The sequence below is a fragment of the Sorex araneus genome, chromosome 3 (assembly GCF_027595985.1).
Source record: "Sorex araneus isolate mSorAra2 chromosome 3, mSorAra2.pri, whole genome shotgun sequence".
In the NCBI taxonomy this organism is placed as follows: Eukaryota; Metazoa; Chordata; class Mammalia; order Eulipotyphla; family Soricidae; genus Sorex; species Sorex araneus.
In genome coordinates this window covers 233,109,216-233,126,434 of record NC_073304.1, presented here as the reverse complement: position 1 = coordinate 233,126,434, position 17,219 = coordinate 233,109,216, and the positions used below count along the sequence as shown (strand labels likewise).

At 63.2% G+C, this 17,219-nt stretch overlaps 1 protein-coding gene across 4 annotated transcripts in view; it reads left to right on the top strand.

Annotated features, from left to right (window-relative positions):
- The window catches only part of SLC39A11 (solute carrier family 39 member 11), a 190,827-nt gene that overhangs the window by 169,972 nt on the left and 3,636 nt on the right, over nucleotides 1–17,219 (top strand). For all 4 annotated transcript variants that reach the window (XM_055131242.1, XM_055131240.1, XM_055131243.1 and 1 more), the window contains exon 8: nucleotides 15,611–15,709. In XM_055131242.1, coding sequence (XP_054987217.1) covers nucleotides 15,611–15,709 — 99 coding nt within the window. The remainder of the gene's footprint in view (nucleotides 1–15,610; nucleotides 15,710–17,219) is intronic.

The window sequence follows — 17,219 nt, the reverse complement described above, 5'->3', positions numbered from 1 at the left end:
CGGAACCGGGTGGCTCCCGCCCGCTAATGGACCGCCCCCTCCCCCCTGCGCCCCCTGCCTCCAGGGTTGCGCCCAGCCTGCCCGCAGCGCTTTCTTCCGCATCTCGACCCCACGGCCACGGAGAGGTCAGGCCAGAGGAGCACTTCCACGCCGAGCCCCCCGATGCTCTGCTGGGGGCACCGCCTGGCTGGGAGCACCGCGGGGCGCGTGTCCTGCAGGCGGGCACATCCTTGCCTTGGACACTCGGGGCCTGGGTTCCTCCGGGACGGTTGGGTGCTGGGGAAGGCCCGGAAGCCTCCGCCCTCCGGGCCTGGGCGGACCCCCAGCCCCTAATGTTCTAGGGCACACGGCGTCGTCTGGGTCCTTAGGGGACAGCGGGTGACAGCAGGGCGCCAGCCACCTGGTGTCGTCAGCGTCACAGTCCTCAATAGGCGGTTCTCAAGAGGCCAGTAGCCGCCTCTAAGTGAGTGACCAGCGACCTTTTTCCAGCAACTATGCCCCCGCCCCCTTTCCCCCAGCCGTTTCTGCTGTCTGATTGGCCACATTCTATATGAATCCGGTCAACTGGGTGGTTACAGAGTGACCAATCGAATGTCTCCATAGTCAACGATCCCCACCCCTTGGCTGCTTCTGTTGTCTGATTGGTCACATTCTATATGAATCTGGTCAACTGATTGGTTACAAAGTGACCAATCGAATGTCCCCTTAGTCGACTATCCCCGCCCCTTGGCTGTTTCTGCTGTCTGATTGGTTGGTCACATTCTGTTTGAATCCGGTCAACTGGTTGGTTCCAGAGTGAACAATCAAATGTTCCCTTAGTCGACTACCCCCGCCCCTTGGCTGTTTCTGCTGTCTGATTGGTCACATTCTGTATGAATCCGGTCAACTGGTTGGTTACAGAGTGACCAATCGAATGTTCCCTTAGTCGACTGCCCCCGCCCCTTGCTGTTTCTGTTGCCTGATTGACCATGCCCTATGTAAACTCAATCAACTGATTGATGGCAAAATGACCAGTGAATGGCCCTCATAAGGACCCAGCCTGTAAAGACCAATCAGCTCATCCGGGTGAAGACCAGCCAGTCTGTCTGGAGAGCCAGCGGCCAGTCAGGTTGCTCCTACAGGGCCTTCCCCGGTGGGCTTCCTCGCGCCCACTGTAACGTTAAGTCAGAGCAGTAGCCACTGCGCGCAGCCCGGGGAGGCTGTTGGCCTCTCGCTCCCGGGACTCCACAGGACGGATGGGGCACTCAGAGGGGCCAGTGACAGTCGAGCTCAGCGCCTCTGCAGCCTCGCTTAACTTGGTGCGGGGCTGGAGCCGTAGCACACGGGGAGGGCGTTTGCCTTGCACGCGGCCGGCACGGGTTCGATTCCCAGCACGGCCAGCAGTGATTCCTGAGTGCAGAGCCAGGAGGGACCCCTGTGCATCGCCGGGTCTGGCCCAAAAAAGCAAAAGCAAAAAAGTTTTATGTTCACTTAACATACAGTGTCACGGACAACAGGGCGGGGAGTCGGGGCTCTGAGCGGGGCTGGTGCCATTCAGGGCCACCCACGCCCCACACCTGGCGTCTTTGATCCGGGGAAGGGGAGCTAATGCCAGCACCTCCCGAGGCCTCCCGGCAGGCGCCTCTGATACGGGGAGGGGTGTTTGTGCCGTGAGAGGATGATCACCCCGTGGTGGGTTCGGAAGTTGGAGGAAGCGGGAACCAGCGGCCTGGAACCAGCGGCCCGGCCAGGGTCAGGCTCCCGGTGAGGACCCGGGTGTCCCCTGGAGCCCCTTCCCGCCCCAGAGCCCTCTGCTGCTGTGACAGCCGGCCGCCCTCCCCTTTTATCTCCCCCACCCCGTTTCCATCCCAGCCCCTCCGCAAGCTGTAATTATGTAGACACTTCCCTTGGCATAATTACCGTCTGCCTGTCTTGGAGTCTCTGCCCCCCCCAGGCCTGGCCCCCCACCCCTGCAGGTGTCCCGGAAGGAAGCTGAGCCCCCAGCTTCCTCTCAGAGCTGCCCTGATGAGGTTCTGGGGGGGCTTAGGACGAGAGTGGGGCCCCCCAGTTGCAGGCCCGGGAGACCGAGGGGAGAATCGTTCTCTGCCCCGAGCAGCTTCAGTGTTGGGGACCCTGAGGGCCCCCACACTCAGGGCTCTCGCCTCCCAGCCCCCGGTGAGCTCAGCCCGAGCTCAGTAACTTCTTTACTATTATTATTATTATTATTATTATTAAATGTAGGAGTACTGCTCTCTGTTCAGCCGTTGATTAAGCTGATTGAATTGGGCATGAACTCCACATTCACTGTGTCATTGTCCTCCTCTCGCCCATTGATTTGCTCAAGCGGGCACCAGTCACGTCTCCATGGTGAGACTTGTTGTTACTGTTTTTGGCATTTTGAATATGCCATGGGGAGCTTGCCAGGCTCTGCCGTGCGGGCGGGATACTCTCGGTAGCTTGCCGGGCTCTCCGAGAGGGAAGGAGGAATCAAACCCAGGTCGGCTGCGTGCAAGGCAAACACCCTACCCTCTGAACGCCAAATTACTTTTTTTTTTTCAATTGAATCACTGTGAGATACAGTTACAAAGCTTTCAGGCTCGAGGCTCAGCCGTACAATGATCGAACACCCGTCCCTCCCCCAGTGCACACTTTCCACCACCAGTGTCCCCAGCACATCCCCTCCACCGTCCCAGTCCTCACCCTGCCTCCGTGGCAGACAATTTTCCCAGTACTCTCTCAGAGCTCAGTTACTTCTAAAAAATATAGAATACTTTTTTTTTTTTTAAAGAAAACCAAACATAAGCTCCTCTTCGAGACACAGATGTCTTTTTTCTTTCTCTCTTTTTGAGTCACACTAAGCAATGCTCAGAGGTTCCTCCTGGCTCTGCACTCAGGAATCTCCCATGGCGGTGCTTGGGGACCGTATGGGATGCCGGGGATCGAACCCGAGTCAGCTGCATGCAGGGCAAATGCCCTCCCCGTTGTGCTATGGCTCCAGCCCACGGATGTGTCTTTTGTGGGGAGGGCATGAGGCTCCCCCTGCACCCCGCCTTGGTTCAGTGGCTTCTGGACTCTAGGGGTTTTAGCAGCAGGCCAGTGCCCGAGGGGTGCAGGGCCCGGTGTGGGCACGGGTGGCACGGAGCCGGGAAGGAGCCCACGTTGGTCCCTCCTGTGTGAGCGCAGAGGGAGCTCACCGGGCATGTGGAGAGGGGGTTGGTGTGGGGGCAGGGCCCCACGGGTGGCTCATGTGAAGCGGGGAGGAGAGAGACGGTCACTTGGTCACTTTTCCCTGGTCCGCCTCTGCCCCCCGGGACCCAGGGTTGCTGGGTTCTTGTCTCGCCTCGCAGGAAGGAATGTCAGGAGTAGCCAGCAGTGAAGTGAAACAGATTTTTTTTTTAAATTTTTTTATTGAGTCACCATGTGGAAAGTTACAAAGTTTTCAGGTTTAAGTCTCATTTATAGAATGCTCGAACACCCATCCCTTCACCAGTGCACATATTCCACCACCAAGAACCCCAGTATAGCTCCACCCCGTCCCCCCGCACCCCTAGCCCCCACCACCACCCCTAGCCCCTCCCCTGCCTGTGTAACTGATAAATTTCACTTTACTTTTGAAGTGAAGCAGATTTTAGCTGGAGGTTTGGAGGGGAAGGAGGGAGAGAGAGTGGGAGAGAGGGTGGAGAGTCACGCGTCAGGAGAGAGCCCTGCACACACCCAGCACTAGGCAGGAGAGCACGAGCGGCCCCATCTCCAGAGGGGAGATGCGGAGACACGCGCTCAGCCCCGGGGGCGCCAGCAGCCCTGGGCTCGGGAGCACATCCGGCCCTTCCTCTGTCCCACGTGGCTTTTTTTTTTCTTTTTGGGTCACACCCGGCGATGCACAGGGGTTACTCCTGGCTCATACACTCAGGAATTATTCCTGGCGGTGCTCAGGGGACCCTATGGGATGCTGGGATTTGAACCCGGGTCGGCCGCGTGCAAGGCAAACGCCCTACCCGCTGTGCTATCGCTCCAGCCCCCCAGGTGGCTTTCATAGAGCATCTCCTCGGGGTGTCTTGGTCTGGAACGTTCTGGAGCCTTCTCTGGGCTCTGTCCCTACAGTTAGGGTATTGGAGGAGTCTCCTTCATGGGGGGGGCCGTCTCCTCAGGGCCCTTTGCTGGGCCGGGCGAGGGTCTTGGCAGGCCTCGGCTCTGCAGGGTGGGCCTTGCAGCCCCAGAGCTGTCACTCCCCGGGAAACGCCCTGCCCCCGCCGGGAGGGCCCCCCCCTGCCTGCGTCAGGGTGGCAGGAGGTGACTCCGTCCTTGGGCCCCTCTGGTTCCCCCCCATGTCCGTGGCAGCTCGCCGTGGTGCCGGCCGGGGCTGGCGTTTGGGGGCGAGGGCCCTGAGACCCTCCTGGTGTTCTGTCCCTTTGGGGGCCACCCGGGCGGTGCTCGGGGATCACTCCTGGCTCTGTGCTCGGGGATCACCCCTGGTGGGTGCACCAGGAACCCTTTGGGGTGCCGGCGCTCGAACCCTGGTCAGCCCCATGCGAGGCGAGCGCCCTGCCTGCTGTTCTGTTGCTCTGAACGAGAGTCCTTGAGCTTCTCCCCCCTGGGGGTCCCTCACCTCACTGGCTTCTGTGGCTCAGCTTGCGGGGGGGGTGCATGGGCTGTTTCCACTCGTGGTATGGTGGTCCGTGCGGGGGCGGAGGGTGTCGGGACAGGTATCGGGGGTCCTGCTCTGTGCCTGGCAGTGGCTTTGCTGGGTCACACGCTGACCCTGTGGCGCCCCCCGCCCCTTTATGGAATTGGTCCCACCTTCCTCATTCCCCAGGCGCGGCCCCCCCACCCGAGAGCCCCTTCAAGGCACCCCAAGGTGCCACGGGGCCAGGAGCTGAGTGAGGGCGTGGTCAGGCCTCTGAGTGTCCTCGGTGCCAGCCCGGGCAGGCCTGGAGGGGGTGAAGGTGTTCAGAGCTCAGCTCTGCCCTCTCCTCCCCGCCCCCCTGCCCTCTCCTCCCCGCCCCCCTGCCCTCTCCTCCCCGCCCCCCTGCCCTCTCCTCCCCGCTCCCCTGCCCTCTCCTCCCCGCTCCCCTGCCCTCTCCTCCCCGCCCCCCTGCCCTCTCCTCCCCGCCCCCCTGCCCTCTCCTCCCCGCCCCCCTGCCCTCTCCTCCCCGCCCCCCTGCCCTCTCCTCCCCGCCGCCCTGCCCTCTCCTCCCCGCTCCCCTGCCCTCTCCTCCCCGCTCCCCTGCCCTCTCCTCCCCGCTCCCCTGCCCTCTCCTCCCCTCGGTGAGCCGAGATCCAGTGCTCACGGTGCTGCTGGCATCCCCAGGGCAGGGGAGGGGGCGGGGGCAGTTGTGGCCCAGCCTCCCTCCCACAGAGCAGGTGGTCACCTCCGAGCGCCCCTCCCCCAGGACCCCCTGCTCTAGTGAACTTCTGTCCTTAGAGACCCTCGCCCTGTGCTCAGAGCCCCTGGCCGGGCCCCTGGGGTCCCTCGCTTCTCCAGGCCGGTGTCCAGGAGGGGAATCTCCGGGGGGTTGCTCTGCCCTCTCTCCCTCCCACCGTGTCGTGTGGGTGCAGAGAGCCCCGAAGGATTAGTTAATCCCTGAATTGCCGCCTTGTGCCTTGTCATTACAGGAGGGCTCAGGGATGTTCTGGAAGTTTCCCAGTCCGGGGGACATTCCTTTGTCTCCGCTTCCTTCCTGGGTCACGTTCACTTCTCCGGCGCCTTCTTGCTGCTTGTCGCCGTTCCGGTGGGGGTGGGGGGCGTTGCCCCCCTGTCGTAAGGGTGGCTCACGCCCGTGCGTCCTGCGCCGTCCTGTATGTAACCCAGAAGGAACTTCAGCCCTTGTCCACGCCTCACGCGTGGCTGAACTGGGCCTTTGTGAGTGACGCGGGCCCCGGCTGGCCACTTAGACCGGGCGTCAGGGGAGACTGACTCCTCAGGGGGCGGAGGGGGGAAGGTATAAAGGGGGTTCCGCAAATTCCACTGGAATCCGGGCTCTCCTGTTGATGAGGGGTCAGCGTGACTGGGTCCCCCTGAGACACGGCGGGAGCGAGAAGGAGCCCGGCTGAGAGGAGAAGGCCTGGACAGAGGAAGGTTCTTCACCCCCATAAGATTCGGGGAGCACCAAAGATTGAGAAGGCAGAGGGGGCGGAGGGTGGAGGGGGGGGAATGCTTCGATGCCCAGAGGCTGCGCAGGGATCAAACCTGCGGCTTCCACATGCAAAGCTCACGTGTTCCACCCTTTGCACCACCTCCCCGGCCTTCTTGGGATCCACCTTCCTTTTTTTTTGTGCTGTTTGGGGCCATCCCCAGCGATGCTCAGGGCTTACTCCTGGCTCTAGGCTCAAGAATTATTCCTGGCAGTGCTCGGGGGACCATCGGGGCTGTCGGGGATCGAACCTGGGTCCGCTGCGTGCCAGGCACCCGCCCTCCTCGCCGTCCTGTGGCTCCGGCCCCGTGCTCTGGTCTCCCTCGGACTCTGGAGAGCCGTAGACGTATTTCACGTCCTTTATCGTGTTGTTCCCCCATTACTCAGCATCCGGCAACTTTGTTTCTGTTTTCGACCCGCTGCTAAGTGGATCTGTCGCAGACGGCCAACAAACCTGCTCCGTGCGGGCGTCGAGAGATGGGCCGAGACCAAGGTGGCCCGGAGCGGAGAGGGGGGTCTGGAGTCCCGCCGGGAAGGGCTTCATCAGGAATGTCCTCCCGGCCGGCAGGTGTAGGCGGCAGCCAGAGACGCAACTGGGGCGCCCCAGAAAGCGGCAGAAACAGGCTGGCCCGCCACCCCCACCAGCGGACACCTCGGTCGGGTGGGCTGGGGTCAGAGGGGAGCTGGCTCTTCGGAGTGACCCCCCCCAATCCCGGATACCCTCCTCAGAGCCCCAAGCAATAGGCCCGGGCGCAGAAGACCCGGAGCGGGCACGGGAGACGGGGCGCTCAGGAGATGGGGGGGCACGCAGGGGGGGGGCGGGCACACAGGAGGCCCCGGGCGGGCGCTCTGGAGGCTGGTGCTGGAGCCCACGCAGAACATTTACTCCCGGGAGGAGGGAGGCCGGAGAAGCAGGCGGTGTTCAGCCTCGAACCCGCGCCAGGCGGCCCGGGTATGAGCAAGGGTGGAGTCGTGTCCCCGCAGGGCAGCGGCGCAGTCACTGAGTTCTGTCTGGCCGGTGCTCGCCCGTCTGATGGAGGGGCTGGTGGGGGGAGGACGGGAGCCTCCCTCCCTCCCTCCCTCCCTCCCTCCCTCGGCCCTGTGGCAGCCACCGAGCCCCTGGGTCAGGGCTTCCTCGAGGAGACCTCGGGGTGCAGGGCCCGGGTGCGCACGGTGGGCCGGTGTTGGGCTGGACTCTGCACGTGGACAAGGCCAGGAAAGGGGGCGCCGGCCCAGGTGGCCGCGGGGTCCGGGTGCAGCCCCGGCATCGGGACACACGTGGTCTCGCGTGCAGGAATCAGATGGTGGCGGGTCTGGCTTTGCAGCTGAAGCTTTGTAGCTCAGCCTCTGCCACTGCATGGAGGTTCCCTGGGTACCACCAAGGAGTGAGCCCTGAGCACAGAGTCGGGAGTCAGCCCTGAGCACAGAGCCGGGAGTCAAGCCCTGAGCACACCCGGGAGTGAGCCCTGAGTACAGAGCCCGGAGTCAGCCCTGAGCACAGAGCCAGGAGTCATCCCTGAGCACAGAGCCAGGAGTCAAGCCCTGAGCACAGAACAGGAGTGAGCCCTGAGCAGAGCCAGGAGTCAGCCCTGAGCACAGAGCCGGGAGTGAGCCTTGAGCACAGAGCCAGGAGTCAGCCCTGAGCACAAAGCAGGGAGTAAGCCCTGAGCACAGAGCATCCCTGAACATCCCTGGGTGTGGCCCCAAGCCCCAGAAAAGGATGCTATGTGTTCTAGATGTTCTCATCTGGGTGAGAGCATCCCGTTCCCGCGGCAACGTGCTGGTTCCTCTCGGGGACCCTCTCTCCTACCAAGTCACACCACAGAAACACCCCGAGGCTCAGTGACTTGCCCACAGGGTCACCGGCTGGAGAGTGACCGTGGGATTCTGCCCCCCGCAGGCCCGGCAGATCCACGGGAGAGATGGTCCCTGCCTGGGGCCGGAGCCCACTCTGGTGGACACCAGTGCAGGGACGGGGGCGGGCGGGCTGCAGGCTCAGCGAAACCCCCTGTGTTCCCGGGGGTGGGGGCCCTCGCGCCCCACAGGGGGGTTGGGGGGTACGGCCCAGGCCCTTCCTGGTGGGACGCAACTGGAGGGCTGCTAGTTCCGGGCTCCTGGTGCCCTGCAGCGCATGCTGTGGGGATTGGCACTGGGTGGACTCGGGCGAGGCGAGCACTGGGCTGAGTGTTCCCCCCTCCCCAGCCCCCCAGCACCCCTGCCTTTGGGCACGGGTCCGACTTTGTCGAAGGGACCCCTCCTGGGGCCCGTCTAGGCTGAGCTGGTCCAGGGGTGGTGCTGGGGGCGGCCCTTCCTGCTTGACAGCCCAGCGTGTCCGGACGTGGTGGCCCCCAGGCCTGTGAGCTGTGGCCCCCTCCAGTGGCCTCAGGCTGTAGCCCCCAGGAGCAAGACCAGCGTCTCCGGCGGCTGCTGGCGGCTCTCGGTTTCATGGCGGCCGGGTTTTCTGGGGAGTTCAGCTGCAGCAAGACCGTTTCGGGGGGTGTAAGGAAAAGGCAGCCCCCAGCCCCAGCCTTCTAGAGCCATTTTTTTTTGTTGTTGTTCTAAATGTAGGAGCACTGGGGCTGGAGCGAGAGCACAGCGGGGAGGGCGTTTGCCTTGCACGCGGCCGACCCGGGTTTGAATCCCAGCATCCCATATGGTCCCCTGAGCACCGCCACGAGTAATTCCTGAGTGTAGAGCCAGGAGTGACCCCTGTGCATCGCCAGGTTGACCCAAAAAGCAAAATAAATAAATAAATAAATAAATAAAATGTAGGAGCACTGCTATTTACTCAGCCGTTGATCAAGCTGATTCAACTGGGCATGGACTCCACATTACTTTTTTATTATTATTATTCAGAATGGTTTTTTATTATTACTGGTTTTTAATCACTGAGATACAGTTACAAAGCTTTCCTGTTTGAGTTTCATTCACACAATGATGGATCACCCAGCCCTCCACCCGTGCACATCTTCCTCCACCAAAGTCCCCCGTATCCCCCCCATCCCACCCCTCCCCCTGCCTCTCTGGCAGACAGTCTCCCCCATACTCTCTTCTGCAGTGCTTGTTGTGAATAGCATAAGATGTCCTGGAATTCTAAGTTTTTAGATAATTAGGGTCTGGGGCTGGAGCAATATAGCACAGCAGGTAGGGCGTTTGCCTTGCATACTGCTGACCCGGGTTTGATTCCTCTGTCCCTCTCGGAGAGCCCGGCAAGCTACCGAGAGGATCCTGCCCGCACGGCAGAGCCTGGCAAGCTCCCCGTGGCGTATTCGATATGCCAAAAAACAGTCACAACAAGTCTCACGATGGAGATGTGACTGGTGCCTGCTTGAGCAAATCGATGAGCAGCGGGATGACAGTGACAGTGAATTAGGGTCTGGAGGAATCTCTGCAGTGAACTGCTTGGTTTCGGAGATTGTTCTGTGCATCTCTGGATCACGGCCGTTAAGGAGCTGAAGTAGCAGCCTGGGGCCGTTGGTGGACGTGACCTCCGGGGCCCCGTGGGGATGGGGGATGAGAAGGACCAACCCATCCCCTATCCCTTGAGGCCTGGAGGTTGCCGGCTCTGAACCCGCATACCTGCACTTCTCACTGGGCTCTGGAAGTTGGCGGCCATCAGGGTCTTAGGGGGCGGTCTTGGGGGAGGGACAAGGTCTTAGGGGGGAGGGACAAGGCCTCCCCCCATCTGAGACCCCGTGGTGAAGCCCGCCTGGCTTCTGGAGGCCACAGTTGCTTGAGAATCTTGGTGTCTCGTGGCTCCAGCCCCTGCCCTGCATGCTTTGGTGTCTCTGAGTGGCGCCCCCTGGAGTTGTGCGGTGGGATTGTCCTGCGGTGAGCTGGGCCCCACTTCTGGCTCCCGGCAGCCTTTCTCTCTGGGGCGGGCGGGGGCCGGGCAGCGGAGAAGCCGGGGAGAAAGCGGGTTTCCCTGCAGACGGGAAACCAAAGCGTCGTGGCAGCTGCGGTAGCCGGGCTCTGCCGAGACGCCTGAAGGCGAGCAGGTGGCACGGTCCAGCCCCGCGCCGCTGCGCCCTGGCCCCGGGGTCCCCCCGCCCCCACCCCGGAGTGCTGAGCGTGTGCGTTCCTGCGACCCAGGCTTCTGCAGCCGGTGTTGATGTTATCGTCACCCTGAAAAGCGGGATTGTTCGGGGCGGCCCATGACATCAGCCACTTCCCAGTCCCGCTGCCCGCACCCGAACCCGCGGCCGGCAGAGGTGCTTGAGGAGCCCGCCGTGGGGAGGGGCCGGGGTTCCCCAGAGCCGGCTTAGCACGCAAGGCAGCCTCCCCGACCCTGCCCTGGGGCCCCGCAGCCCGTGTGCCACCCGCTGGAGAGGGGAGCGGGCGGGGGATGGGGGTGCCGCCAGGCCGCGCCTGTCTGAGGAGGCGTCTCCCTGCCTCAGCTCCCCCAGAAGAAACTTGGGGTGCGTGACTTGCTGCCTTTCGCCCGGGCTCCGGGGTTCCCCGGGGACTCAGCATCGTCCAGTCTGACCTGCACCGGGTTAGGGGCCAGGGTCCCGGCCATGCATGCTCCAGGGCCCTGGTCCCATCCGGCCCTGCACTTGCCCCAGGCACAAAGGGTGCCTTCCCCCCGCCCCCCCGCCCCCCGCAAGTGTCCAAGGACCACCACGGGTGACCCCGGGGCCCCTGAACACGCTCCTCCCCGCAGAGAACCAGGCGTTCCCTGGGACCACGGCTCTCTCTCGTGCTGCCCAGACAGGACCCTCAGCCTGGGCCTTGGGGGCCACAGGGGCCGTCAGCAGTCCGTCCCGCTGACCCAGAAAAGGCGCAGGGACAGAGCGAGGCAGTGAAAGACACATTCCTTTTTGTTTTTTTTTTGGGGGGGATGGGGTTTTTTCTTCCTTTTGTTTTCTTTCCTTCATGTTTTCCTTTTTCCTTTATTTTCTTTGGTTTCTCAAGCCACACCCAGCACTGCTCAGGGCTGACTCCTGGCTCTGTGCTCAGGGCTGACTCCTGGCTCTGTGCTCAGGGCTGACTCCTGGCTCTGTGCTCAGGGCTGACTCCCGGCTCTGTGCTCAGGGCTCACTCCTGGCTCTGTGCTCAGGGCTGACTCTTGGCTCTGTGCTCGGGGGTCCCTCCTGGCTCTGTGCTCAGGGCTCATTCCTGGCTCTGTGCTCAGGGCTGACTCCTGCCTCTGTGCTCAGGGCTCACTCCTGGCTTTTGCTCAGGGCTCACTCCTGGCTCTGTGCTCATGGCTGACTCCTGGCTCTGCTCAGGGCTCACTCCTGGCTCTTGCTCAGGGCTGACTCCTGGCTCTGTGCTCGGGCTGACTCCCGCCTCTGTGCTCGGGGCTCCCTCCTAGCAGTACTCAGGGGATCCTATGGGGGATTGACCCAGCGAGCACCTCACCTTCGTACTGTCTTTCTGTTCCAGTTTTGGGGGCACCTGGAGGTACTTGGGGTCCCTCTGCAGCGTGTCGGGGGACTCCCGGCGGGGTGCGGGGTGCCCAGGGCTCTCCCCTACTGTACTCCAACCCTCCGACCTCGCTCTCTGCGCCCTGACTCAGTGCTCTGCACCCGGATCCCAATTCCTGGGGGCGTGTCACGGGGGGCGCCAAGGGCCCCCCAGACTCAGGTGAAAGCGGCGAGTGAGAAGTGCCTCTCCCTGGCTCACACCTCCTCGCACCCCTCGGGGCCTGGCTGCGGTTCAGGGGTGCAGGGGCGGGCCGGGAGTGAGGGGGCCGCACCCCTGCCGCACCCCAGCCTCTGCAGCCCGGCCCGACGTGCCCCGGGCAGGGCGGCCCGTCTGGAGTCTGCGCTGACCCCCCAGGCAGCTCCCTGCCCGGCTGGAGATAAGGGCCCGCCAGCCCGGGACTCCGGGGCGCTGCTGCGAGGTGGCGTGAGCTGAGCCCTGGGCAGCGCCCCCTGACGGCCCCTCCCGCTGCCCGGGGGGGTCCCTCTCCTGGGGACAGACGCCACATGCCCCCCCGCCCCCAGTCCTGCCCCTGCCGTCTGCCGGATTTCTGGTTGTTTCCACGGCTTAGGACGCTTCCCACTCAGCCGGGGGCGTTCCTGGAGTCTTTGCGCTTCTAGAATCTTCTAGAATCTTCTCTATCCTGTGCAAGCAGGGCTCTAGCTCCCACACCCAGACTCATGGGACTTTGACAGGCCCCCTGGTGAGCCGACTGGGAGGGTCCCGCAGCCCCCTCTGCCTCTCCCCGCTAGCAAACCTCCCTTCCTTCCAAGGCATTGCACAGTTTTCTCCTGGTCTCCCCAGTCTCTGGGCCACACCCAGCAGTGCTCAGGGCTCACTCGTGGCTCTGTGCTCAGGGACCCCTTCTGACAGGCTCGGGGACCATATGTGCTGTCAGGGATGGAACCGGCTCGGCCGTGTGCCAGGCAGGCACCCTCCCCGCTGTCCTGTCGCTCCGGCTTCCGAGGGACCCTCTGGGAAGTGCCACCCCTTGCCGCCTGGCCCCTCCACCCCCCGGGGCTGGCCGCCTTGGTCCCCGCTGTCCCGGGTGGAGTCTGCCCTGAGCTGCCCAGGGGGACACCCCGTCACCCCCACCCTGCCTTGGGGAAGAGGGTGGGGAATGAATGAATGAATAGATGGAAACAAATGCCTGGTTTCCCTTAGAACCCCGGAGACCCTTAGGAAGCATAAAAAAAAATTCTCTGGCTGTGTTTGAACATGCATGTGCATGCGCTGTGTGCAGTCCCCTGTGTATGACTGTGTTTGTGTGCACGTGTGTCCCTGTGTGAACATACAACTGCATGTTCCGATGTGTGAACATGTGTGTGCCTGTATGCATCAATATGTGCATGTGTGTCCCTGTGTGAACATATTCTGGTATGTAAATGTGTGTGCTTGTATGCTGTTTTCTGTATGTGTGTGCATGTGTGTTCCCATGTAAACATAGGGATGCATGTTTGTGTGTGTAAACATGTATGTACTTGTATGTGTCTGTGTGTACATGAGTTTCTGTGCATACATGTGTACATATGAACGTGTATGCTTGTACACTTCTCAGTCTATGCATGGATATGCTCCGGTATAAACATGTGTGCATATTCCCATGTGTGAGCATATGTCTCTGTTCTTGTATGCAACTCAGCATCCATGTGTGTTCCTGTGTGTGACTCTGCATGTGCATGCTCCTGTGCATGCTTGTTCTTGTGTGTTCCTTTAAAACCTTGTATGGTGCATGTTTCTTGCATGAACACAGATGCTTGTATGAGTGGATTCCTATGCATAACCATGTGTGAATATGTGTGCCTGTATGTGGCCCTATGTATAACCATGTGAACGTGTGCGCTTGTCTGCGTGTGTTCCTGTGTGACTGTGTGTGATTGCGTGTGCTTACCTGCATTACTGTGTGTGACCACATGTACTTGTCTGTGTGTGTTCCTGTGTATGACCATGTGTGACCGCGTGTGTTTATCTGCAGGTGTGACTGTGTGTGACTGTGTGTAACTGTGCACGCCTGTGTTCCTGTGTGTGACCATGTGTGACCGCGTGTGTTTATCTGCAGGTGTGACTGTGTGTGACTGTGTAACCATGCATGCCTGTGTTCCTGTGTGTGACCGTGTGTGACCGCGTGTGTTTATCTGCAGGTGTGACTGTGTGTGACTGTGTAACCATGCATGCCTGTGTTCCTGTGTGTGACCGTGTGTGACCGCGTGTGCTTGACTGCGTGTGTCCCTGTGTGAGGTGTGTGTGCATGTGTGCAGAGTCAGGGCGGCGTGTGTGAAGGCAGCCGCGGGCGCGCAGGAGGCCCTGAAGAGTCAGCGCTCGCCCGGTGAGGCTGCGCCCTGCCGGGAAGGGCTGGCGGATCCCACGGGCGTGGCATTGCCGGGCTGGCAGCTCCGTGCCCAGGGCGGGCAGCGGGCCGGGCTTGCCAGGGCAGGAAGAATGGGGTTTCTGTGCTGCTTATCAGCACGGCGGCCCGGGCAGGACGTGGGGGCGCCTCCGTGGGGCTGGGATGCCACCGTCAGCGCCGCGGCGCCAGGCTCGGTCCTGGGCCCAGGCCCCCGGCAGGCAGTGCTGGGGCCTGCGGCCGCCACCAAGATTCCTGTCCGATGCCTGTAGCCAGTCAGACACCTGGGCCTGCTCCCGGGCTCCAAGGTCACGGGGGTCCGAGGAGGTGGCCGGGGCACTTGGTCAGCTGCGCCTCCGGGCCCCAGGGCGGAAGCTGTTAAAATAAGGGGCTTCCTGTCTGCCCTCCTCCTGCCCCCCTCCCCAGCGTGGCCAGCTCCCTGCCCAGTCTCTGCTTGGAGCATCCTAGCCCCGGTCCCCCGAGCACCTCGACACTGGGCAGGGCCCACTGCTGCCTCTGGCCATTGGAATTCTGGCCTCAAGACTCGACCCCTGCCCCTGCGTGGTGGGGAGGACTTTGGGGGAGTCCTGGGCCTTTGGTTCCCCCACAGAAATGATTTCTGTAGCTGCTGAGGTGTCCCGGCCCGCCACTTGCCCTTGTCAATAAAGTTTTATTGGCACATTCACTTGCTGACGGAGTCCGGCAGTTACAGCAGGGGCCCTTAGGATCCTGGGCACGGGCTAACTGGCCCGTGCAGCGCAGGGCTGTGGCCGCGCTCCGGACTGAGCCGAGACATTCTCGCGGCAGCGGGCATGCGCGAGGCTCCAGTTTCTCGGGGCGTCGGGAGTGACCACCTTTGCATCCCCTCTCCCGGCCTGGCACTGGCCAGTGGCCAAGTCACGCAGCCCCTTGTGTCCCAAGAAGGCGGGGGGGGGGGAAGGTCACGGTGATCACTGAGTGTCCAGAGGGGCCCTGTGGTCACTCCGGGAGGTCCATTGCCTTGGTTCTTCTAGATCCATTTCCGAGGGCACTTTAAAAGGACACGTGACCCGTCCCTCCCCAACCCTGAGGGTGGACCCGTGGGGAGCTGTCCCCGGTGGAGAGGCCTGTCCCCCTCCTCCCCCTCCCCGCCCCTCCGCTGCCCAGTGGACGTGAGGTGGCCCCGTTGTTGGTCTGTACGAAGTTGTGTGGCCACGTCCTCGTGTCCCCCGCTCAGCGGAAGCACCTAGAGGCGGAGGGGCTCCCCCGAGGGCCCCGGGGAGAGCACGAGGGGCCGGAACACCCCGATCCCCCCTCCTCGGGGCCTCTCCCGCCCCTCAGCACCCTGACTGCCCCAGGGCCTCCGGCACCCTTCGGCCGCCGCCTTTCATTTTTGCTTATTTACTTTGGGTTTTGGGGTCACGCCCGGCAGTGCTCAGGGCTTGGTCCTGGCTCTGCACTCAGGACTCACCCCTGGCTGGGGCGATGCTCGGGGGACCCTGTGGGATGCCGGGGATGGAGCCCCAGTTGGCCGCGTGCCAGGCAGGCGCCCACCCCTGCTGGACTGTCACTCTGGCCCCTCGCCTCACAGTTTTCTCTGTTTTTGGTTTGGGGGGGTACACCCAGCGACGCTCAGAGGCTACTCCGGGGCTCTGTGCTCAGGGAGCTCGCCTCGGGGCACTCAGGAGTGCCGGGTCTCGAACCCGGGCCGCCTCCCGCCGGCTTGCTTCAGCCGCCTTCCCTCTTGCAGGAACCTCGCCCTGGGGATGGGCATCCAGAACTTTCCGGAGGGCCTGGCCGTCAGCCTCCCGCTGCGAGGAGCCGGCTTCTCCACCTGGAGAGCCTTCTGGTACGTGCCTGCGTCACGCGTCTGCACCGGGGGGCTGGGCGGGGAGATCAGCCCCCGCGCCTCCCCCAATGGGCGCAGGACTTTGGGGTCTCTGGCATCACCCTCAGCCCATGTCACCCCACCTGGACCCCTTTCCTGCCACCTCCCCCTGCCCCCGAAAAGGTGGGATCGCAAAGTCCCCCCCACCCCTTTGCCTGCGGGACCCCCTGAGTGCTCCTGGGTGCCCCCATCCAGAGCAGCCGACCAGGCAGCTTACGGGGTGCAGCCTGTACCTTGGCCTGCTCACCCCAAGTCCGGTCTGGAATGAGAATTCGGTTTTAATGGGGTTTTTTGGGGGGGAAAAGGGAGGGGGGTTGGGCCGTACCTGGTGGTGCTCCTGGCTCCGTGCTCAGGAGCGACCCCTGCTGGTGCTCAGGGGAGCTGAACACTGGGTGGCTGTAGGCCCAGCCAAGCCCTTGGCCCCTGGGTCATCTCTCCGGCCCCTGGCAGGAAGGTTTTTTCCCAGGGGGATCGTCCCCAAGATGGGCCCCAGAAGCCTGGGTCACCCCGCTGATGCTCGGGCCGGAGTATGGGTTTGAGAGTTGGGTGCTCGGCCCAGCAGTGCTCAGGGGCCACCCCCAGGGGTGGGGGCAGGGCAGGGGGTGCCCACTCTGCGGATCCTTACAGCGGGGTCCAGCTCAGAGCCTCGCCCCAGCTGGACAGAGGCCCTGCCCCGAGCCACATCCGGGCCCTGGGGGACCCTATGGGATGCTGGGAATCGAACCCAGGTTGGCCACATGCGAGGCAAACACCCTTCCCGCTGTGCTATCGTCCCAGCCCCTAGGGCTAGCTAAAATGCACCTGAGCCCCCCCCCACCGCCTCCTCGGCCCCTCAGGAGAGTTTCCCCTCGGGTCCCAGATGAGGGGAGGGGAGCTCAGCCCCCGGGCTCAGCAGGATCCCCTTCCGGAGGGAAGCAGGACCCCCGAACCTGCCCAGGGCCACGTGATGAGCACGTGTACAGCATGATGTACATCACTGGCCACGTGATGACCAGTGTCCCTGGTCCCTCTCAGCAGCGCCCAATTGTTGAGGACAGAGCAGGAGCCGGGGGAAGGAGGTGGCCGCCGGGGCGCTGGCCTTGCACACGGCTGGCCCGGGTTCCGTCCCCGGCACCACCGCGTGGGTCCCCCCGAGTGCCGGGAGCCACCCCCCTCCCAGGCATCACCAGGTGTGGCCCCCAGACCCAGAAGGCAAAGAGGCAGCAGTGTAGGGACCCAGGGCCCCCCCCCCCACCCCGCGGGGAGCACTGGGCCGTGGAAGGAGGGCGTGACCCGTTCAAGTCTCAACACCGAGGCCCCCGCCCCGGGGACTTCCTGCTCGGGGAGCCAGCCGGGCGGGGAGGGCTGTGGGGTTCGGCGGGCGTGACCCGTGCACAGAGCGGGAAGGAGGGAGCATGGGGAGGGGGGAGAGGCGGCGGGGTATGGGGTTCCGGGGTGACGAGGGGACGGTTGCGTCACCCCTGAACGTGCT